Source organism: Ostrea edulis, chromosome 7, assembly GCF_947568905.1.
Source record: "Ostrea edulis chromosome 7, xbOstEdul1.1, whole genome shotgun sequence".
Taxonomy (NCBI): domain Eukaryota; kingdom Metazoa; phylum Mollusca; class Bivalvia; order Ostreida; family Ostreidae; genus Ostrea; species Ostrea edulis.
This window is the reverse complement of record NC_079170.1, coordinates 38,704,017-38,728,509: the sequence shown is the minus strand read 5'-3', so window position 1 is coordinate 38,728,509 and position 24,493 is coordinate 38,704,017. Positions and strand designations below refer to the sequence as shown.

The 24,493-nt window shown below is 36.9% G+C and overlaps 1 protein-coding gene and 1 long non-coding RNA gene across 2 annotated transcripts; one reads left to right on the top strand and one right to left on the bottom strand.

Annotated features, from left to right (window-relative positions):
• Positions 1–2: 2 nt before the first annotated feature.
• Positions 3–16,748, top strand: LOC125654019 (tRNA (guanine(6)-N2)-methyltransferase THUMP3-like). Its single transcript, XM_048883762.2, has 9 exons — positions 3–194; positions 2,019–2,096; positions 2,768–3,573; positions 4,325–4,394; positions 10,980–11,080; positions 13,501–13,585; positions 13,712–13,725; positions 14,199–14,322; positions 15,504–16,748. Exons 1-9 carry the CDS (start codon positions 3–5, stop codon positions 15,696–15,698), a joined length of 1,665 nt encoding a protein of 554 aa, XP_048739719.2. The 3' UTR covers positions 15,699–16,748.
• Positions 16,749–19,105: 2,357 nt separating this feature from the next.
• Positions 19,106–22,157, bottom strand: LOC125654021 (uncharacterized). The gene is made up of 3 exons (XR_007362153.2): positions 21,369–22,157; positions 21,029–21,116; positions 19,106–20,824 (listed from the first exon to the last, which is right to left on the bottom strand). It is a non-coding gene; the product is annotated as an uncharacterized LOC125654021 (long non-coding RNA).
• Positions 22,158–24,493: the final 2,336 nt, after the last annotated feature.

Below are 24,493 nucleotides of genomic sequence, written 5' to 3'. Positions count from 1 at the left end.
TCATGTGTATATGTTCAAAAATGTCTGCGCCCATGGAGGACACGCCGCACGATGATGTTTGTGAAATAGAGGCAACGGTGATAACGGGTTTTGAAAATGTAGCGAAGGAAGAAGCAGAAGAAAAGCTTAAAGTTCCAGTGGATGTAAAACGCGGGCGAATCGCATTCAAGATTCCAACTGCAGATGTCAAGAAGGTTAGTACAGCATAAATTTCTGTGGAAACAAAGGGGGGGGGGGGGGATTTATATTCGGTTTTTCGCCCAGTGTTAATTTTCTCCTTTCCTATATATACACTGGCGTGACGGTGAGGCATTACAGTACATGCCATCATGTATTTTCAAAAATGAAATATATTTCTTAAAAATATTAGTTAAATGTGACATGTACGTAGGCCAATTGTTTAATTCTGTATTAAATGTGATGTGTATTTTAAGAAATATTCATTTAGCAGTCTATGCGAAAGTTTTTTGGACCACACAGGACATTCGGTCCTGTGTAATCAATGAACACACCGGACCGAACCAAATTTTGTCAGACCGAAAAACCTAATGTAAAAAAGTGAAACACATGAAAATGCAAAACCAAAGGAATCTTATTTATTATACTAGTAATACTAAACCAGGGATCCCGTATAATACTTTAGACAGTCCATGCGGTTTTAATCACATTCATTTACGTATAATTTGATTTGTGTGCTATTTTTTACTTATAACAAACATTTAAATGACTCCGCATCAAAATAGTAAAGCTCAAAACCGAACACTGAGACATCGGACATTCCGGTCCGGTGTAAAAAAAGATGCGTCAGACCTGAGGCACTGCACATCGGTCAGGTCCGAAGGTCCGATGTCTTTCGCATAGACTGATATAGTAATGAAAATGTTGTGTGTGTCAGACTTGTGCTGCTCGGTTTTCTCTATAGCATCAGAGAGATGGATCCAGAAAATTTCCAAAGGGGAGTTTTGTAACTTTTCCACCTAAAAAGGTTGGGGGGAGGGGGTAGGCCAGAATGGCAAAAGGTGACCATTTGTGTCAAGAAAAAAAGTTTGACAAAAGGAGGGGATATTGCAACCCCTGTAACCATGGTAACCCCGTCCCCCTTACAGATCGCCCACTGATCGAATCACATGAGGATGTTTATTGTTTACCATGGAGGCTGCAAAGAAACCCAATGAATATCAACTATGCATCTTGGGCTCAAAGACATATGCTAAGTGATTGGAAACAAAATTGGTATCAGAATATTCAGTAATCGTATTTTTTTAAAATTGAAATGATTCATAACTCTATTTCACCTGTTGAATGCTGGGGGAAATGCATAGACTGGAGCCATTTATCCAAACTACCAATCCAACAATTAAGGCATGCAAATTAGAAAATTCATTAAGCTTCTCTGTGTTTAGTTTCTTCTCTGTGTTTAGTTTCCTCCTACTTTGATTTGGGGTGTGTAAGTTTAGTGAGAGCTAGATGTATCCTGACTCCTTGTCTTCCTATGATTCCTCTCTATATCTGACTGTCCTCTCCGTCAGCAGTGTCCATCCTTACCTCATCTCGAAAAATCTGACACTGCTGGTAAAAATTGCTCTTCATCTCATCCTCAGCATCATTTGTAAGTCATACAGTATATCACTGGATAATATTTAGTGTAGTGTTCCTTTTGATGGTAAACTACAGTGGTGGTCCCCCCCCCTCCCCATTTTGGTACATGGGCCTGGGGTCCTCCATCTTCACTAGCCACTGGGTTTAGGGTCCACTCTGGGGTGCATCGTAAACTCTTGGTTAGCAGATTGGGGGTCCTCAGTATTGGGGAAAACAGCAATAAGGAGACTTTGGGAAAATTCAGGAAATTTTTTAATTGTAGCACCATCACCTAAAAACGTACTAAGTACAGGTATGTAAACAAATGTAGATGATACATTGCATCTCACATTGAAGCTTTCTAAGCACATATCATACATGTAAGTAATTAATGCTCTTCATTATTGTAAGAATATATATTAGATAGATATATCTTTCAGGTGCTGGAGCTGGGAGGCATTGATAACTGCTTTGTCGTGATGTCCCGATTTCCTGATGTCAACTTCACAAATGATGAGGTATTTATTCGTAGTCTGGAAATTGAAAGTGTTTATGTGAAAATTGTTGATTCCATGGATGTATACTATAGAACATGTAGAACAAAAGCACAGTTCCCAAGATATGTGGTCAAAGATTATGTTTAATTTTTTATCGTTGATAAACTAGGAATACATAAGTATGTAATATGTACCTCTTGATGGAAATTGATAGTATTGTTTCCTCACTAGCACACCATGTACATGTATCATGATCCTGTAAACATTGATATTTACAAGTAACGTGTATTGTTAGATCCTGTAAACATTGAAATTTATAAGTGTTGTTAGATCCTGTAAACATTGAAATTTATAAGTATTGTTCGATCCTGTAAACAATGAAATTTATAAGTATTGTTAGATCCTGTAAACAATGAAATTTATAAGTATTGTTAGATCCTGTAAACATTGAAATTTACAAATAACATGTGTATTGTTAGATATTTTAAACATTGAAATTTATAAGTAGTGTTAGGTCCTGTAAAGATTGTAAACATGAAGATTTATGCATGGTATTAGATCTTATAAACATGGAAATTTACATGTAACATGTTTTTTATTAGATCCTGTAGACATGGAAATTTCTTTCTCTCACCTTTTACTGTAAAATACCACATTTGTAAATTTGTTCTTCTTTCTCCTTCCCTCTTTAGTTGGAATGTATGGCAGCACTAAGAAAGATTGTATACACTGTAAACTGGAAGCTGGGGCTGGCTGCATGGAGCAATGTCTATTCATTTCCTCGTCCCATTTCTACTACTCCAGAGGTTATACCAAAGGATCTAGGGGAGCCGACTCTGTCCTCCAGGTTTCATCGTCCAAACGACCCCTCTCAACAGCGGGGCCCCAAATTATCCAAATCCGAGAAGAGAAAGCTTCGAAAGAAGCAAGCTTGGGAGAGATCTACTGGACAGAATGTTCAACAGCAGAAAGAAAGGAAGAAAGTGGAAAAAGCTGAAGATCCGAATAATGGTGGCTCAGTAGATGAGAGCAGTAGTGTTTCAAGTGATAATAAATCTCCAATGAAGAGTGGCGACATGTCTGAAAATCTGTCAGAAAATGTCCAAACACAATTACGTCAGGCAGAAAGTGATCCAAACAAGACTGTTGAAAGTGACCCAGCCGAGGCTGTTGAAAGTGACTTTTCCCCAGTCAGTAAGAAACAAAAGACAACTGAACATGATCCCAACAAACCTGCGTTTAGAGTGACGTGCAATCGTAACGGTGGCAGTCATCCATTCGACTCTATGGGGGCCGCCTCCAATTTCGGAGGAGCAGTGTACAATTATTTCCACTGGAATGTGTCGATGAAGGAGTTTGACATCGAGGTGATATTGAACATTGATGATCGAGATGTCACGGTGTGTCTGGGTTTAACGAAGCAGAGTCTTCATCACAGATTTATCAAAGCATTCGGACCGACAGCTCTCAGAGCGACCATTGCGTTTAACATGCTCAGGTAAGGAAATAGCAATGATATCATTTTGTTTATTGTAAATGCTTGTTATTTTTAGTGCAAGCTGCATGATGAAGTAACGGACAGCCCAAATTATTTACAGAACCAACATACTATTTACATAAGCTGTTCCACATTATTCAGTTTAAGCTGTTCCAAACTTAAATAATACCCTGTTTTGGGTATTCTGTCTAATCCACATAAAGCCAAGATGAAATATATGTGTATTTCCGGTTTTCTGACCCTGTCTAAATTTTTGCTGCCACCTTAAATATTTCATTGAATGTATATTATATGAATAAAATAAAAATCCGAAATTTTCAAACTATTTTTATCTTTCATTTTCGTGTTCGAGGTCCAATTTACTTAAGTCAATCCACATTATGCATATTCTCTCTAATTTACATAAGTCACTCCACATCATGCATATTCTGCCTAATTTACACAGGCCGCTCCACATTATGCATATTCTGTCTAATCTACATAAGTCACTCCACATTATGCATATTCTCTCTAATTTATATAATTTTTTAAGCCACTCCACACTATGCATATTCTGTTTAATTTACATAAGTCACTCCACATTATGGGTATTCTGCCTAATTTACATAAGCCACTCCACATTATGGGTATTCTGTCTAATTTACATAAGCCACTCCACATTATGGGCATTCTGCCTAATTTACATAAGCCACTCCACATTATGGGTATTCTGTCTAACTGAATCTGAGAAGTGTAGATGTGTGTTTTGTAGACTTTGTAAGATTGAGCCAGGAGAAGTGATATGCGACCCAATGTGTGGGGGAGGAACCATCCCAATCCAGGTAAGTGGACATCGTTCACCTGGACAAGTAACCGTACACATGCACGTCACAAGTTGTGACTGGTAAAGTGCCACAAATTTTATTTGCATGGCTCTCTGAAATGAGGAATCTTTATCATGTCAACATCTTTAATGGGAGCTCAGATTAAATGTCTCATTGAAAATATTGAGTGTTTGGGAAGGCAGTCAATTCCTGTCTTTAGGCCCAAAAAATATATGTTGGTTTCCACTTTCCCTATCTACCTTAAAAATTTCTGCCAACCCTTACACATTTTTTCCTGTTCTCACAGATTTTGCTATTGTCATCACTACAACAAGAGAATATTTATTGACTTATTTATCAAATTATTTCTTATGCACTAATACTAGACAGATTCCAAAACACAGAAACAGTTTTTGTTTACAGTAAAGTGAAGAAATGTATTGATTCATAATATAACTTTTATTTGATTACTAAATAATCACTTTATTTTATGCATAGTAGAATACTAAATCATTAGAAAATTGTTCAACCTATAAAATCCAAAAAAAAACACAACAAAACTACATACCTACTGACCCTTAAAAATTTTGAGGTGAAAGTGGAAACCAACATATTTTTGTTGTTGACCTTATGTATTAGCCTTGATATGGTCAAGGAGTGAGCGGGAATTGAACCTGTCATCTTCCTGGTATAAAATGAACTCTTTAACCACAGAACCTTCACAATCAATAAATGTATGTATGTGAGACTTCAACTGGACAGGTAACCATACATAGGTACACGAGACTGGTCACCTGAACAGGTAACCATACACAGGTACACGAGACTGTTCACCTGGACAGGTAACCATACACAGGTACATGAGACTGTTCACCTGGACAGGTAACCATACATAGGTACACGAGACTGTTCACCTGGACAGGTAACCATACACACAGATGGTTTAAATTTACTCGTGATTAGATTTCAAGGTGTGTGGACGTGTTTTTGGGGGCTCCTGATTTTGGGGGATTTTATAAGTGTAAGGTCAAATTATCTTGCGACATACGTTTTGTGTATGTTAGCTCTTTATAATTGAAGCGATTATAGATACAAATGGGGAAATCTCGTCGTGAGAATCAGGATAAAAAACGCAAAAAAGAAAGTCAAAGTCTTAGCAGTTCGGACAATAGTGACAGTAGTACCTTGGCTGTGAGTAGTGTTCTCAGTGAAGTGAACGATGTGCTCTATGGAAGTTCAATGTTGGCAGCTACACCAATTATCGATACAAACAATCGAGAAAATATTACTTCTACACCGTTACCAACCGCAGCATCGCAGAATCAACAAAATGTCTCTCTGGTGCAATCGCAAACAAATGATACATGTCCACCATGGGCTAAGGAACTTGTCAACGCTTTCCGTACGTTGGAGTCCAAAGTAAACGGTGTGTACACAAAACTCGAAAAACTTGAAAGTGTTGAAACTAAAGTAGCGAGCATCGGCACAACTATCTCAAATTTTGAATCGGAACTATCCAACATAAAATCCAGTATAAACTCAAGTCTTCAACAAACAAAGGACATGATTACAACGCTCGGTGAAAGGACAGATGGAGTAGAGTACCAATGCAACGAAATGGACGACCGAATAGCACACCTAGAGTCAGAAAATCAAGCACTGAAATGGGAAATCATTGACGTAAAAGCGCGCTCTATGAGGGACAATTTAATCTTCTCAAATATTCCTGAGAGAGTCGACGAAACCCCTAATGTGACTGAGAACATTTTACGAGAATTTCTAGAAAAAGAACTGAAAATGGATACGGCTGATGTGAGCAACATTAAGTTTGACAGAGTACATAGAATGACGGGACGTAACAAACCCCGAGCAATAGTGGCGAAGTTTAACAACTTTAAACAAAGGCAAGACGTCAAATTCAGATCCAGAGAACTGAAAGGTACAAACTTTTATATAAATGAACAATTTCCACCAGAAATCAACGAACAAAGACGACAACTAATTCACATTGCGAAGGAGAAACAACGACAAGGACACAGGACACGTTTAGTGTACAATAAACTGTACATTGATGGCGTTCCATACAAACCACCTACCAACCCACGGATCCAGGAACCGATGAGATAGGAAATTGCGGGGGTCGGACATTCATTGCGTATAGTCGCATGGAATGTAAACAGAAATTTAGAGCAAAAGATATGTGACAGTGATTTTTGCACAGTCATATTTGACTACGATGTAATATTTTTATCAGAATGCTGGATTCAACCTGGAACAGCTCTAAAGTGCGATTGGTTAAACGACGAATTTGAATACAAATGTTTTCCTAGACTGAAGGGTAAAGGCGGTGGCCTTGTGCTGTTATACAGAAAAACACTTCGTAAGTTTGTATCAATTACAAGTTAAATGTGTTGAAGACACACTCATATGGTTAAGAGTAGAACAAAGAGATCATCCCGATATTTATATCTGTTTTGCGTATATACCTCATGATCATAATGTTTACTACACAAAGTATAATTGCGATTTATTTGATTGCATCTTAAATGATATGTAAATTTTTACACAGAACGGCACTGTTGTTGTTGCCGGTGACTTAAACAGTAGAGTTGGTAATTTACCTGATTATATTGTAGAAGACTCTCTTGCTATACCTATTCATGATATGCTGTCAAATGTTTTTGATTATAACACCGATTCGGTCATGCCACATCGAGTATCAGAAGATATGATGGTTAATAGGTTTGGCAGAAAGCTTTTAGAATTATGTAAATCTACTGGTTTAAGACTTTGTAATGGTAGAACACCAGGTGATGAAAATGGTCAGTTAACTTTTTACAATCACTTGGGTACAAGTGTTATAGATTACATTTTAGTAGAAGATGCGTACTTTAACAATGTCACTAAGCTTAACGTCTGTGAGTTTAACGAATGGTCAGATCACACACCAGTAGAATTTACTTTGAAATGTATGAATGCTAGCTTTTCCAATAATAGTGATGTAATCACGAGTGGTCCAAATACGACACGGAAGTTCAGATGGGACGACGAGCACGTGGAACAAATGGAACGTGACCTCAATGACAAAGTCAGTGATCTGTATAATATTATCGACTTAATACAATCATCTACCCTAACACTGGATCGTGGTATTGAGCAGTTTAATTCTATATTAAATGATGTTTTTCAACCTTGTTCTAGAAATGTAAAATGTTGTAAAAAAAATTCACCAAATAAGAAAAGTTCTACCAGCAAGGATAAACCTTGGTTTGACGAAAAATGTAAGCACTTGTACAACACTTATCGTCATTTTATGTACATCTTTAATTCTGAGCGTAGCCCGGAAAACAGATGTAATCTGGTTGAAGCTAAAGGTGAATATAAACGTTATGAACGACAGGTCAGACGTAAGTATTTAAGATCAGAGGGGAACCGACTTAGTCTGTTACGTAGGAATAATCCTAGACAATTTTACAAAGCGTTTAAGAAGAATTCACGGTCTCCACCTACAGAGTTGTCTTTGAATAATTTTTTTGAGCATTTCAAGTCTGTCTGTAACAATGATGGAGATAACAATAATACAGATGTGGACCGAGCTCAAAGTTGCATTTTCGAGGAGCTAGATTTCCAATATCATGTGATGAAGTTTGTAATGTATTAAAGAAAACGAAAGCTGCTAAATCACCGGGCATTGATAACTTGTTAAATGAATACTTTCGTAAATTTCGAGTTATTTTTACTCCATTGTTGTCACATCTATTCAATATTATCTTTAATCGTGGCACATTTCCAACATGTTGGTCTGAGGGAATTATTTTCCCATCTTTTAAGAAAGGAAATGCTAACGACACTAATAGCTATAGAGGCATAACTCTGGTGAGTTGTTTGGCAAAAATATTTACTTCTGTTTTAAATGATAGGTTGTTAAAATGGTCTTACGGGAATAATTCTGTGTCAGATGCTCAGTTTGGTTTCAAACCAGGTTTTGGCACTACAGACGCTATATTTGCATTACAAAGTGTCATTAGTAGAACGTTATCACGCAAAAATAAGTTATTTTGCTGTTTTGTTGATTATGAAAAGGTTTTCGATAATGTCAACCGAAACAAGTTATTTTTTAAATTATCACGCTGTGGCATCACTGGTAAATTACTTACAATCATCAAATCACTATATAGTAACTTGAAATCCTGTGTTAGATTTCAATCCGAATTATCGAACTTCTTCTCATGTACAAACGGATTAATGCAAGGTGAGGGGTTGTCCCCCTTTTTGTTCTCTCTCTATGTGAATGATTTTGAGAATGCATTTATTAATAGCTTATGTGATGGAATTGACTTTAAAGATATATCACTGTTTTTGCTAATGTACGCTGATGATACTGTACTTTTTTCTGAATCAGCCACAGGATTACAAAACATGTTAAATACTTTATCAGTTTATTGTAACGAATGGGACCTAAAAGTTAACATTCAAAAAACAAAAGTTCTTGTCTTTCGTAACGGAGGGAAAATAAATGCCGCTAGCAAATGGTTTTACAATGGTAGCGAACTAGAAGTTGTTGGCAGTTTTAATTATCTTGGTCTTACTTTAAATTTTAATGGTAAATTTTTAAAGTCTCAGTGTATTATCGCCGAGCAGGGTAGAAAATGTAAGTACCATATTCTTCGAATTTGTGATAATCTGTCACTGAATATTGTAACAAAACTTCATGTATTTGATACTTATGTTTCAAGTGTTTTGAATTATGGTAGTGAAATTTGGGGTTTTAACCCAGGTAACGATGTTGAAAAGGTACATGTGGACTTTTGTAAGCGAATTTTACATGTAAAGAAGTGCACTCCAAATTATATGGTTTACGGGGAACTTGGTCGTGTGCCAATGTATAATTTACGTATGATAAAAATTATCAAATATTGGTTGAAAGTTATCAAAACCGACAATTGTATCCTTCAATCTATATATGATGACATGTTGATTTGCAATCACAAGAACTGTAATTGGCGCTGCCAAGTTAAGCATTTATTATTATCGAAAGGATTTGGTGATGTATGGTTTAACCACTATGTTAATAATGAAGTTTTATTTCTAGAATGTCTCAAACAGCGTTTAACTGACAACTTCATGCAGTCACGAGATGAATTTTTTGTTAATTCACCCAAATGTATTCTGTATAGACACCTTATTGATAATGTTACCATTCAATTTTACTTGACAAAATCTATTCCGGAAAATCTTATTAATCTTTTAGCAAAATTTAGATTGTCTGCTCACCAGCTTAGAATTGAACAAGGTAGATATAATGGCACAGCAAGACAAGATCGATTGTGTGAATTTTGTAATTTGAACGAAGTTGAGGACGAATATCATTTTATTTTAATATGTCTTTTGTACAAAAACCTCAGATCTGCATATATAAAAAAATATTATTGGTCGCATGCTTCTATGTTTAAACTGGTACAATTGATGTCAATTCATAATAGAAAACAAATCTGTAATCTGGGTAAATTTTTAAAAGGTGCTTTACTCTTACGATCTAGCCAAACTATCGTCTAATGTATATGCTGGTTTTTGTTGGTTTCTTTTTTATGTAAACTTGTCTTATAACTCTCTTCATGTATGTCCATCCTCTAATATTCACTCCACTTTTCATACTGTATACAACTTTATTTGTTTATACTCTGTAATTGAATATGTATTATGCTGATGAGCCGTAAAGCTTAAAGCCAATAAACAATACAATACATAGGTACATGAGACTGTTCACCTGGACAGGTAACCATACATAGGTACACGAGACTGGTCACCTGGACAGGTAACTATACACAGGTACATGAGACTGGTCACCTGGACAGGTAACTATACACAGGTACATGAGACTGGTCACCTGGACAGGTAACTATACACAGGTACATGAGACTGTTCACCTGGACAGGTAACTATACACAGGTACATGAGACTGGTCACCTGGACAGGTAACTACACACAGGTACATGGGACTGTTCACCCGGACAGGTATTCATACACAGGTACATGAGACTGTTCACCTGGACAGGTAACTGTACACAAGTACATTGGCCAAGAACAGGTAACTGAAAACAGGTACATAATTAATTCAGTATAACATTAGGACCAGACTTTTATAGATTTTATTTGTCTATAGATATTTCCCATATCCCACTAAGAATTCCTTTAAACCTGTAAACGTTAACCATCAGTCTGATTAAAATCAGATCCTTTGATCTGCTCACATAGATCACTACCAGTCTACATGAGTGGATCAAAGGATTGATTTTAATCAGATTGGTTGACCATTAACGTCATATTGCAATTCAATGGCCTAGACATATATACAACATATATCTGTTGGAATAAATTATTTTTAAAAAATTGTCAATGTGTAGAACATGTACATGTAGTTTTGGTACAGTGGATATGTGGACATTTTGGTAGATTACAAAAAATTGTTACATGTGATCCGTGATTGCATATTAAAGAGGGAAATCCACCTAGAGAATAAAGCATCAAGATTTCTATGGAAATATGAGAAGAATTTACTGAATATTCGTAATTCCAATTTTCTGAATTTTTGTTTCATTTTAGTCAGCAGTGTCCTGGGAAGATTGTACCACTCTGTGTGGTGACATCATACATAAGGCGGTGAAGAGGACCACGGAAAATGTCAATTACGTCTCCCAGACACAGTAAGCATTCAGTAAATTGTACCACTCTTTGTGGTGACATCATACATAAGGCTGTGAAGAAGACCACGGAAAATGTCAATTATGTCTCCCAGACACAGTAAGCATTCAGTAAATTCAAACCGAAGAAATGTAAAAAGATGATTGACAGAGACAGTTAGCCTGTCATTGTGTCTTGTCAAAAAGTCAAGATGACTCACCCCACTCAGAGGAAAAGTAGGTTTTTTTATTGAGTTTTTTTTTTTTTTTTTTGGATAGATGGCAGTAGTTGTGTAAATGACAGTCATATATAATCTAGCTGTGATAAACATCTGCTATGTTGTGACACGTCAGCCAAAACAGTTGAGGGAAATGGTGCACCATGGAATTGTCATCTGTTTAAGGAATGAACATGATGCATCTAATATTTTGCTCACCAGGACGAATATTTGCAGAGTTATTGCCATGACCTCGATGTAGGCGGTGTCACACTTTAAGGGATTCAGTGTCATCTCATTTTAAGGAAAACACTAAAGTAAACCTTGACCCTATCTTTTCAACCAATGGGAATAGAGCTTTGATAAGTAAGTCTCCCTTATAAAGTTTGGAGACTTATTGATTTTGTTTGTTTATGTACGGAGGCCTCATGACCAGGCATTTCTTTTGGCACCAAGACCTTTAACTTGGAAATTTGACCTATTTTTTAAAAATATTAACCTTGACTATATCTATTGAACCAAGGTCTATGATATTTTTATATACAGTGATCCCCCGCTATAATGCCTACTCCCCCCCCCCCCCCCCCCCCCCCCCCGTTATAATGCCACCCCCGCATATCACCAAAAAAGTTCAAAGTCCCATTTTCCTCGCTATATAAAACCCCATTGTAACGCCATCTCCTGCATACTGCCATCTGCCAACCTATTTACAGGTACGATTGGGTCAATTTCCATTATAATCATCCCCGCTAATTATCGTCAATCAATGGCAGGAAAATTTCAGTGAGTATGCTTAAGCAATTATCTGCCATTAGTCATCAAGGTATCAAATTATAATCAACTGAGTTCAGATATGCAGTATTGTTTTTGAAATCTAAGTATGGCGGACACACCTAAGTCTAAACGTGTTGGACATAAAACAAAAACTAGAAATCATTAAATACCCCTACCATTTACGACCACTGGATGCTGGGATTATCCAGGGATTCAAAGCATGATGTAGTAGATGAAATTTGTTTGATTTCTTATGACAGCTGTACACATACCCCCCTCCCCCGATATAATGCCACCCCCGTTATAATGCCATAAATTGCCGAGGTACAAATGTTGGCGTTATAACGGGGGATCACTGTACTTGCCTCAAGACCAGGTATTTCCTATGGTGCCAAAACATGTGACCTTGGCCTTAAACTTTGACCTACTTTTCAAAAACTTTAACCTCTTGAACCAAAGGGGATGGGTTACGTAGAGTCATGCTTTCTGGCGAGCCATGTTGTCTTTTGACAACTCTTGTTATTTATGTTATGTAACCTAATTTGGGGCAGTTTTTTTTTTTATAAACTGACGTCCAGTTCCACTAGATGATAGGAACCTGTGAGTCCTAATTAGCAGATTTAGATACATTGCAACAGGTGCTGTTTGATTAACTCATTGTAAAAGAACCAATGAGAAATGTAAATGTAGCAGACGGATTCGATCCGCAGTGGTCAGATAGCTCAGCTAGTAGATCACCTGACTGGAGATTCAAGGAGGCTGGGTTCAATATGCGGTCAGGCCTGGAGGTTATAAAACTTTTACCGTACTCATATTCAAACTCAGCCATGTTTATTTTGAGTACAACTCTGAGCAAGCTCCAAAGTATACTCGAAAAATCTTGAGCACATACTCCATTCGAATATATTAATGATTTATAAAAGTTTTATAACCTTCACTTTTGATTATGAGTACGATTTAGAGCACGGAGTTTGAGTTCAAGTTTGAGTATGAAAACGTGCTCAAAAAGCTTTATAACCTCCAGGCCTGGTCTGTTACATTTGCTCCCTTCCTGTTACTTTTGGTGTCGTAGACCAGCCCCTGGAACCAACAGATGAAAATGCCTGTCAGGGGATAGATTCTCGGTAGATGTCTTCAAGGTGTGAAGACATTTAAGGAGGGAAGAATCAAGAATGTGGCGGTCAGATGGGTTCGATGGCCAGATGCCTTGGTAGAGGAACTGACCGAAGATTCGGGGGGTGGGGGGGGCAGGTTCGAATCTTGGTCTGGTCCATTGCATTTTCTCCCTTCCTGAAACACAGAGTATTCATACAGAGAAAGAAATAATGATTGGTAGTTACATATTTCATTTCACAATAACACCCACACTCGTCGATAAAGATATGTGTCCTGTTGCAATAAATAAATTAATAAAATAGATTAATAATGGTTGTTTTTTTGCTGAATTTCCAGGCCATTGTCAGTGGAGGTTGTGAGATGGGATGTCACCAAGTTACCGCTGAGGACAGAGAGTATGGATGTCTGCGTTACAGATCTGGTAATGGAGTCTGCTGATTAAAATGACACATGTTTCCTTAATGCAATTTCATTTACTATTTGAATGCGTAAAGAGTTGTTCCCCATTATAACATGGTTTCATTTTTTCCTCCTCATTTCATTGCAGCCATTTGGAATAAGGTAAATATTGATTTTATTTACTACCTTTATTTCTTTTAATCTCAGAGGAATACAAGTTCAGTTTGCATTTTAGCTGGATTGGTGCACCGTGACCTACGTTAGGATTAAAAGTAGATCACACAGTTTTCCATATTTTATTTTTTCATTATGGATACAAGTATTACCCAGAAATGTAGCCACAACCTCCCTCCCAGAGAAATACATAATCAGTTCACATTTCAGCTTAATTGGTATGCTGTGACATACTTTAGGGCTAAAAGTAGGTCAAATAGTTTCCTGGACTTTTTCTCATTGTGGATACAGATATTGCACTTTAATTTTGTCCTCACTGTCCGAGGCATATGATGTACCGTTTTGCAGTTAACAATACTTTTGATACTCCTCCTCTGTTTGATATGTGCCCTTTATTTATTCACCTTCCATTATGATCATGTAATGTTTTAACGAAATTAAACTTGTTGATTCATTTTCAGGAGTGGATCGAAGATGAATAATTGGCGGTTGTACCCGGGAGCCCTAATGGAGATGGCTCGAGTATGTCGAGTGGAAAAAGGTCGAGCGTGCTTATTGACCCAAGACAAAAAGTGTATCAATAAAGTAAGTTATAGCAGATAGTTGTTATGTTCTGTGAGGATAACCAAGATAGAAATAATGTGCATATATCTATGAGGGTGCTTGAAAAGTTCTTGATAAAGTCATGTAAAATTCAAGGGATTAATAGAATCCTTCATTAGTACGAGTGTTGGATCAGGAAATTCCACTGATGGGATAAGATTCGCAGTCTAGAGTGAGGCTTTACCGAGTCCTAGACAGCGAATCTTGTTCCAGAGAATCCCACACAAATAAATAATGTTTTGCCGAGTCCTAGATAGCGAATCTTGTTCCAGAGGTGGAATTTCCCCACACAAGTAAATGATGAGGGATTATTTTTCTCACATTTTACCCACAGTTTAGTGCATAAATTCATGAGCTTCAAGAAAATTCAAAATTATCAAATCCTCATTAATTGAACTTCAATGCAAAAACTAATTACATGTAGACAGCCAGAAAGAGCATACCCAAAAATTGTTTACACTTACAAAAAAACCCAAGGTTGTCCACCAGAAAGCTATATCAAATTGAAATTTGAAGAAAACAATACAAAATATTTTACTTCACCGCATAACGTAGATCATAGAAAATATATGATGTCACAATCAAATGACGTCACAGCAGTATGAGACAGAAAAATCCCACATGGCTGTCTCACATGGGTAAAGTCGATCTCACACTGGTGATAATGTGAGAAAACCAGGTCTGCTGCTGTAAAATTAAAGGGATATTAGGGATTGGTGCATTTAGAATGAAAGGGTGAAAGTTGCTGGTGCTGTAAAATTACAGGGTGTAAGTTACTGGTGCTGTAACATTACATGGTGTAAGTTGCTGGTGCTGTAACATTACATGGTGTAAGTTGCTGGTGCTGTAACACTACAGAATGTAAGTTACTGGTGCTGTAACCTGTAACATTACAGGGTATAAGTTGCTGGTGCTGTAACATTACATGGTGTAAATTACTGGTGCTGTAAAATTACAGGGTCAAGTTACTGGTGTTGTAAAATTACAGGATGTAAGTTACTGGTGCTGTAACCTGTAACATTACAGGGTATAAGTTGCTGGTGCTGTAAAATTACAGGGTGTAAATTATTGGTGCTGTAACACTACAGGGTGTAAGTTACTGGTGCTGTAAAATTAAGAATGAAATATTTTCTGTTTGCACACTGCATTACTTTCACTTTCAGGCTTTGTCAGTAACAGCCAAATACTGGAAGTGTCGGAATATGGTTGGATTTAACATGGGAGGATTAGCTGCGTGCGTTTACATACTTCACAGATCGGTGGAAAAGTATAATGCTGCGGATGCTGCAGAAATGCTGTCGACAGCATTGTTACAGGCGAAGAACAAAGAGGCAGGATCTCCCATTAAAACGGAGTAATTGTCACAGACAGGGCTTCATAATCAGAAGACTGATGGCTTAGAGTCTATTCCTAAAAATGGCCGAGTTTTTACTGATCAATTTCTTCAGATTGGGATTTGTGATTTACAAAATCAAAGGAAGCTAGGTTAAGCAAACTCAGCCAATAATACTGAATCAATTTCGATATGTAGACTCGTGTTATTATAACATGTAAATCTTTAGATTTTGTGGGAGGTCAATTTTCGTAGATTCCTCGTATTCAAACCACAATGAGATATTACACAATTTATATGTTGTTTCGATGTACAGAAACTGCATCCTATTGAAATCTTAAAATTTTGTCAATCTGCGGAAATAGGCCTCCCGTAAATTTAAATAATTTTGCAGTATATGTCAAATCTGCCATACTAGTTGTATTTATGTTAGACCAGTTGACATAAGCAGCCTATCATGTAATTAGCATGTAGCAGTTAGATTGGTTCCATTGTTGAGGACTAGAGAGTTCAGTTTGTAGAGCACTGTAACAGAGTCACAGGAGTTCTGAGTTTGTAATGTAACGTAATAAATGGATATGTGCTGTAATTTTCGGAAATAAGGTTGATGTGTTGTACAGGGTGAAAAGCTTTTATTTAGCCATTTTATGAGAAAATTCCTTAGGTTGGTCGATTCCACAGATAGGGCAAAGTCTCACCAAGCTATTTCTAGTGCTATTATGAGGTCAATAGGGCACGGGTATCGTAAATCATACCAGTACAAATCTTATACATGTATGGGAAAGCATTCATTTTGAAAATACAGTAAATGAAATTACCACTTTGCCAATGGCAGTCTAACTTTCAGCATTGCTGTTCAGATTGTTTACTGTTTATTATCTGCCATGTTGGATTTTTACGTATCGACTTTTCAGCAAACCCAGTGAAATTTCCTTTTTCCATTTCAGAAGTAGAACTACATGTACTTTGTTAACATTAATTTCTGATACAATGTTTTTTTTTTTTTTTTGGTGAGGTTTGAGATTTTACACTGATTATATACTTGTAATTAAAAACTTTGGGAAAGTTACGGACATCATGTTTTCCTGTTCTTATTTGTGTGTGGTGGTTATGATTAATGTACTGAATTGTAATTCTAGAAGAGAAATGGCTTTAAAGAATATGTCACAATATATTCTGGTCCAAATCCTGGCCAAAGTTTATACTATATAGATAACAGAAGTGTCTATATTCAGTAAATTAAATGTTTCCTCACCTGAGACGAAGGCTCAAGTAAATAGCTTTTGTAGTCATCCGCCCTTGTTGTAACCATTGTAAACTTTTCTAATTTTTTTAACTTCTCCATAACCACCCAACCAATTTCAACCAGACTTGTCACAATTCTGTCTTGTGTAAAGAGGATTAAAGTTTGTAAAAATGAGGGGCCATGACTCTTTCTAAGGGAAGATATTCAAGAAATAGTAACAACACCTGGTGAAGTGTTTTTAAAAAAAAAAAATTCTCGCCAGAACTATAAAACCATCATGTGATGATGAGTCAAGTCTTTTCATATGACAAGCTATTGCGTACGAGAACGAAGGTACAAGATATCAAATTAATATGCAAGCATCATCATATAGTGTAGATTCAATTTGGAATGGATCATGAACCCTGGGCAAGGGCAGGGCCTCGTAACGGTCACACAGCTATATAGCTGGCTAACCAAGTACTAGAGCATCGTGAGGGACAGCTAGGGCCCTGGGCAAGGCAGGTCTCCAATGGGAGTTCAATATTTTACTACTTTATTTTATTTTACATTACTTACTGTGATAGGAACATGGCCATGCATATGTAAGGGAAGTAACTGATTTATTTGAAGAAGCAGTAACACAGAGCTTGATCTGATTGGTAGGGATTTATCCTCCTGTACTGTAGATTTACTTCCCTACAGTGTGTGTCCCTGCGGTCCAATACATGCAGTGGTGGATCTAGAGGGGTGCACTCCCTCCCCCTTCAGCGTGTGTCCCTGCGGTCCGATACATGCAGTGGTGCACTCCCTCCCCCTACAGTGTGTGTCACTGCGGTCCGATACATGCAGTGGTGGATCTAGAGGGATGTACTCCCTCCCCCTTCAGTGTGTGTCCCTGCGGTCCGATACATGCCGTGGTGGATCTAGAGGGGTGTACTCCCTCCTCCTTTGGTTGAACAATGGTTGTTTTGGGGTCAGCAGTCTTCCTTTTATGGACGGAAAAGGTATCGATTTGGGCCACAATCCCACCTTTTGAAAAATTTCTGGATTTAAGTGTGCATGATGAATAAATATTTTTTGATAATTTATCATAAACTGAGTTATGGTACCTGGGCTGTAGTTTGTGTACAGTAGAGATCTAAAGATTGCTTTGGAAATCTTTCCAATAGCAAAATGATAATTACAGTTTGTAATGTACAAAATGTACTCCTGGGAGCAGAACTTTTCTAAAATTTAAAGAAAAAAGTTACATCAAATTTTTATATTCAATATTGATTTATTTTCACTAAAAATTGTGCAGATAACATTGATTTGATAAATATATATATTCATTTATTTGCTGTATGTAGAGATTCGGGTGTGTTATGTAGTATGTCTCAACATTCAACCCCTCTAGTTAAGAAATAAATTTCATATTTAGAAATACACAAGTGTATGAACTGCGACACTTCACCCCGGTATACTTCAATGATGAAGCGTGATGACACTTCACGCCGGTATACTTCAATGATGAAGCGTGATGACATTTAAAGAAAACTCTGCCAGCATGAAGCGTTGCAGTTCAAACCCTCATGCATTTTCAAAAAGAAAGTTTATTTTTCATATTAATTTTCATTCTTTTATTTCTGTTGGAATCCCCAGCTATTCAAATAGATGTACTATATTTATTGGTTTTTATGCATGCATTGTTTTAAATTTGAACTGCAACACATTCATGAGGAAATGGCCATTGTTATAATTTGTAGAGATATCAAAGGCAAAAACATTGGAAATAATCAGTGATATCAATAAATTCCTTCATATAGTGCCTATCATGCAAGTTGGAATAATGATGGGTATTCCGTAGTGCTCATGAAAATTAAAGCTGAAGTTAATCTCAGTTATAAATTTAAATACACAATAAATTAAAGAAGAAAAAAATCCTTAACTCTGCTTCATTTGATGCTGCTTACATATACCAAAACCAATTTTTTCTGTATTAGAATAGAGTTTTGAATACATACATTAAATGTACTACATTATGATTGTGTGATTGTATCAAAGGAAGGTGAAGGTGTGATGCGGCTCTCAAAAAAAGTCCCTTGCAATATATCCTTGCGCACTGTGCCTGATGACTTGGGGAAAGTTGAACCAATATCATGTAAAAGTTATTCCCCTTGATGCTGTGCTTTGTGTCTAATGAGAATATAAATTAACGAACTTGAAATAGTATGACTAGTTTATTGATAAAGGCACACAAACAAGAAATTAAGGAAAAGAATCTCTTGGAATAATATAACATATAAATACAACTCCGCAATCAAACAATGCTATATAATACAAAAATTTAGCACCAGACTGTAATGAAATATACACACACAAGCTTTCAAAATAAAGTACATAATGGTATAACTCATTTACATCACTGAAACTTAATTACACAAACAAAAATACTTGATATGTTGTCTTTAAATCAACATCACAAGTTCACATCTAATTGTATACAGATTGTAAAAAAAAAAAAAAAAAATGCCATTGATAAATGAACAAGTTCTCAACTTAAAAAAAAAACAAAAACCCATTATTATGAGACCTGAATGAGATTCATATTCCACAGTTACCATGGTAGCAAATACATACAGTGTTTCTCATTTCACTCATCATGCACCAAAACTGAACAACATTCTTCCCCATTGATTAAGAAATTCTGTGCCCCCCCCCCCCCCCTTTATACATGTAATTCATTCTCAGTTCTACATATAACCTAACCATCCTATAGATATTCCCTACAGCAGTTTCACGTGGGATAAATTACATATACATGTAAAACTCGTTCACACATGTAGTTGCCAAGGTGATAAATTATGTGGAGGAATATGTGAGAAAAACAAAAGGGCAGATTGTTACTCTGTAGTGGGCATGGTGCCTAATATAATCATTTCACATGATTCAAGAAATTAGAAGTAGATAGATGGAAAATTAACTGCTAAGGATTTTTTGTAAAAATTGTTTGTTACCATATTCAACTTTCAAAATAACTTTTGATAATAGCCTCCTAAGTTATTCTATTGATGTCAAAAAAGAGGGAAAAAATGTACCCAACACCTGATGTAAAATTATCTCTATATTTACCGTAAAGTAATCTGACCCTCCCGAATTTAAATCTTGCAGTTCTCCCTCTGACAATAGACCTGTAGATGGGGTCGTGAGAGTTATGTACTTAAGTTACACTGGTACACATTGCGTAAAGTTCGAAAAAGTGTCGTCAGTTAAACACATTTTTGGAGAGATTTAAAAAAAGGTTTCAATTTAGGACATCACATCGATACAGAAATTTGATAAATAATGCTGAAAAATAACACATTTTTCACAATGCTCAGGGGGCATTTAATACATTGTGGATGTTGTATGGCCAGTAAAACTAATATTGACTTGATCTAGATTCAGAGCTACTATACTTTAAACCTTCGAAATAAGTTCAGGTCAAATACAACAATACACACCTTTGATACACTGGGTGTGTGGGTACAATTCAATCTGGCAGGATACATTCATTTATATACAACAAGATGATGATCGAGGTACTGAAATCTCCATATTAAACATTGTAATCAGCTGTCATACAATGGAAAATAACGTAACTTTTTTCTTCTAACCAAAGTTTGAATATTATATAAAAATGTATCTTCACAAAAAATAATTTGAATTGGCTAGAGCTAAAAGGCATACATTTTTGTGAAATCTAAATGCAAAACAAATTGATGAATTATACATGTACATTATGAAGAATTTGGGTGAATCAAATTCAAGACTGCAAATAAATATTTGCTCATGTGAATAATTGTTTGGCACAAACCGCAGATATATGGGATGTATAGGTATTCATGAAGTAGAAATGGCTCCGCTTTTCTTCTCCGTTTCATCTCCATGAAAAGTGATGCTATCTGTTAAAAATAATAATAAAAAAAACCTTAAAGTTATGTTCCCTGCAGGCAGAAGACGGCAACCATTAACACAATCGTTAGAATGTAACGAACCTTTATAAATGAGAGAAAGAGGAGGGGTATATGGAGCGAAAGATTCCGGAATCTCTTTTGTAACTCATTACCGAATGATAGACAGATGGAAAAAAAGTGTTATATATTTACAATATTGAACATTTCCCGGACTTTTTACAATGACATCTTTCTTCAACAGGTACATCTTCTAAAACCAGCTCAATATGACGCCCGCACCCTGTAAAATTGCATTCAAATTGTTCATTACTGAAATCCGCTCAATCTGTTCATTACATCCGCTCCTCAATTAGTTCATTAGATCCACCCATATTCAACATTGCAGATCAAAGAGTATAAAGACAGGAAAACGAGCGAGTAATGATATATATATGACAATTCTCTCGATCGGTCACACAAGTAAAAGGTTCTGTACATCCCACAAAGTAATGTTTTATATATGTTAGACTTTGACTGATTTACAAAATCTTACCTGTCCAGGTGAATCGCTGACATTTCTTACATTTCACTTTGTAGCACATGGCCTGCCTCACCAATATCCCCGCTAATAATGGCTGATCGGTGTTGACGTGAAATTAAATATCAACAGGTGCGCGTGCACTTACCTGGATTTCCCCGATCGCAAGTGTTGCGGATTAGTTTTCACGAAAATCAATTGATTTCTGATAGGTTTATTAATAATTAAAGGTTCTACAACAAAAGTTGATGCTGTCGGACAATGCCTTTTTTTCGTTGAAAATTATTTAACAATGCCCGCCCCAACTTCTATCAGCATATATATTATATACACATGGACAATATTGTGTTTGTCTTCGTTCTATCAACATTATATTCACACCTGTACAGTATATTGTGCTTGTCTTTGTTCTATCGTTTGTGGAGTAAAACATTAAAGTTGTACGTGTACTTGATTTCTACATGTCCATCATATGTTAAGAAAATGGTTATATTAAACGCCGTATATTGTACCAGATTAATGTTCAGCTTTCGCAACATTGATGATTGTATGGAAATCCTAAAGAAGAAGAAAATAACGCGATAGTTTATTATTTTCGTGATTACAAGTTAATCACCGTTGCGAGAGAGAGAGAGAGAAAATTAAATCGTGATTACGTGTTCACATGTACTTTTCGTGGCCAATAGATTATTTCGTAATTACGAAAACATCTTCATACTAATCGACATTAGAAAATGTCCGTTATGTATAGAATTTCATATGCCAGGCACGTGACAGCTAACAGCCTCTGCTAACTGTCTACAACCACTGTCAACAGCCTCTGCTCACTGTCTACAACCACTGTCAACAGCCTCTGCTCACTGTATACAACCACTGTCAACAGCCTCTGTCACTGTATACAACCACTGTCAACAGCCTCTGCTCACTGTATACAACCACTGTCAACAGCCTCTGCTCATTGTATACAACCACTGTCAACAGCCTCTGTCACTGTATACAACCACTGTCAACAACCTCTACTCACTGTCTACAACCACTGTCAACAGCCTCTGTCACTGTCTACAACCACTGTCAACAGCCTCTGCTCACTGTATACAACCACTGTCAACAGCCTCTGCTCATTGTATACAACCACTGTCAACAGCCTCTGTCACTGTATACAACCACTGTCAACAACCTCTACTCACTGTCTACAACCACTGTCAACAGCCTCTGTCACTGTATACAACCACTGTCAACAGCCTCTGTCACTGTATACAACCACTGTCAACAGCCTCTGCTCACTGTATACAACCACTGTCAACAGCCTCTGCTCATTGTATACAACCACTGTCAACAGCCTCTGTCACTGTATACAACCACTGTCAACAACCTCTGCTCACTGTCTACAACCACTGTCAACAGCCTCTGTCACTGTATACAACCACTGTCAACAGCCTCTGCTCATTGTATACAACCACTGTCAACAGCCTCTGCTCACTGTATACAACCACTGTCAACAGCCTCTGTCACTGTCTACAACCACTGTCAACAGCCTCTGCTCACTGTATACAACCACTGTCAACAGCCTCTGCTCATTGTATACAACCACTGTCAACAGCCTCTGTCACTGTATACAACCACTGTCAACAACCTCTACTCACTGTCTACAACCACTGTCAACAGCCTCTGTCACTGTATACAACCACTGTCAACAGCCTCTGCTCATTGTATACAACCACTGTCAACAGCCTCTGCTCACTGTATACAACCACTGTCAACAGCCTCTGTCACTGTCTACAACCACTGTCAACAGCCTCTGCTCACTGTATACAACCACTGTCAACAGCCTCTGCTCACTGTATACAACCACTGTCAACAACCTCTGCTCACTGTATACAACCACTGTCAACAGCCTCTATCACTGTATACAACCATTGTCGATACCCTCTGTTCACTGTATACAATCACTGTCAACAGCCTCTGCTCACTGTATACAACCACTGTCAACAACCTCTGCTCACTGTATACAATCACTGTCAACAGACTCTGCTCACTGTATACAACCACTGTCAACAACTTCTGCTTACCGTATACAATCACTGTCAACAGACTCTGCTCACTGTATACAACCACTGTCAACAACCTCTGCTCACTGTATACAACCACTGTCAACAACCTCTGCTCACTATATACAACCACTGTCAACAACCTCTGCTCACTGTATACAACCACTGTCAATAACCTCTGCTCACTGTATGCAACCTTTGCTCACTGTATACAACCACTGTCAACAGTCTCTGCTCATTGTATACAACCACTGTCAACAGCCTCTGCTCACTGAATACAACAAATGTCAACAGACTGTTCACTGTATACAACCACTGTCGACACCATCTGCTCACTGTATACAACCACTGTCAATAACCTCTGCTCACTGAATACAACCACTGTCAACAACCACTGCTTACCGTCTCCAAACCTGTCAATGAAATCCGTATCCCAGTCGATTGTGGAAGATATTGTTTTAACTTGTGAGAGAGTTTATTTTTTAAATCAAGTGAATACCTTAATACTAAAAGTGTGCATGAAGTATTTTTTTAAACTTATTTATTTGTATTATTGATAAATATTTACATTTCCAATGTTTTATACCTTCTAGATTTTTACCACTCGAAATGATAGCCATTTCCTCATGAATGTGAACAATATGGGCGTGAATATTGATAACGAAACTATATAAGTGAATTTTATGTTATTTTTGTCAAATTCTGTTCAAATTAGAATTGTACGTTACTTTCATTAAAATGCTATTAAATATTGATCAACACAAAACTTGATAATGTTTGTACCCTAATTTTGTCATTTACTGCGCATGTGTTTTGTATTTTGCATTTAGATCATGTTGATTTCTAGACCTTTAAAATGAAAATGTCATGAAGCTATCTGTGAAATGTACGTTACAACATGCAGTTGCGGATTTAGAGGGGGCGCAGCCAGCACCCCCCCCCCCCCATAAATTATCAAATTTAAAGTAAATCGCGGTATCTTGTTTCGGAAAATGTACTAAACGATAAAGGAAGCAATAGTTTCTTCCACTCCCGGAAAAATAAATGACAAAATCCTATGATTTTTTGAATTACTATATTGGGAGAATTTAA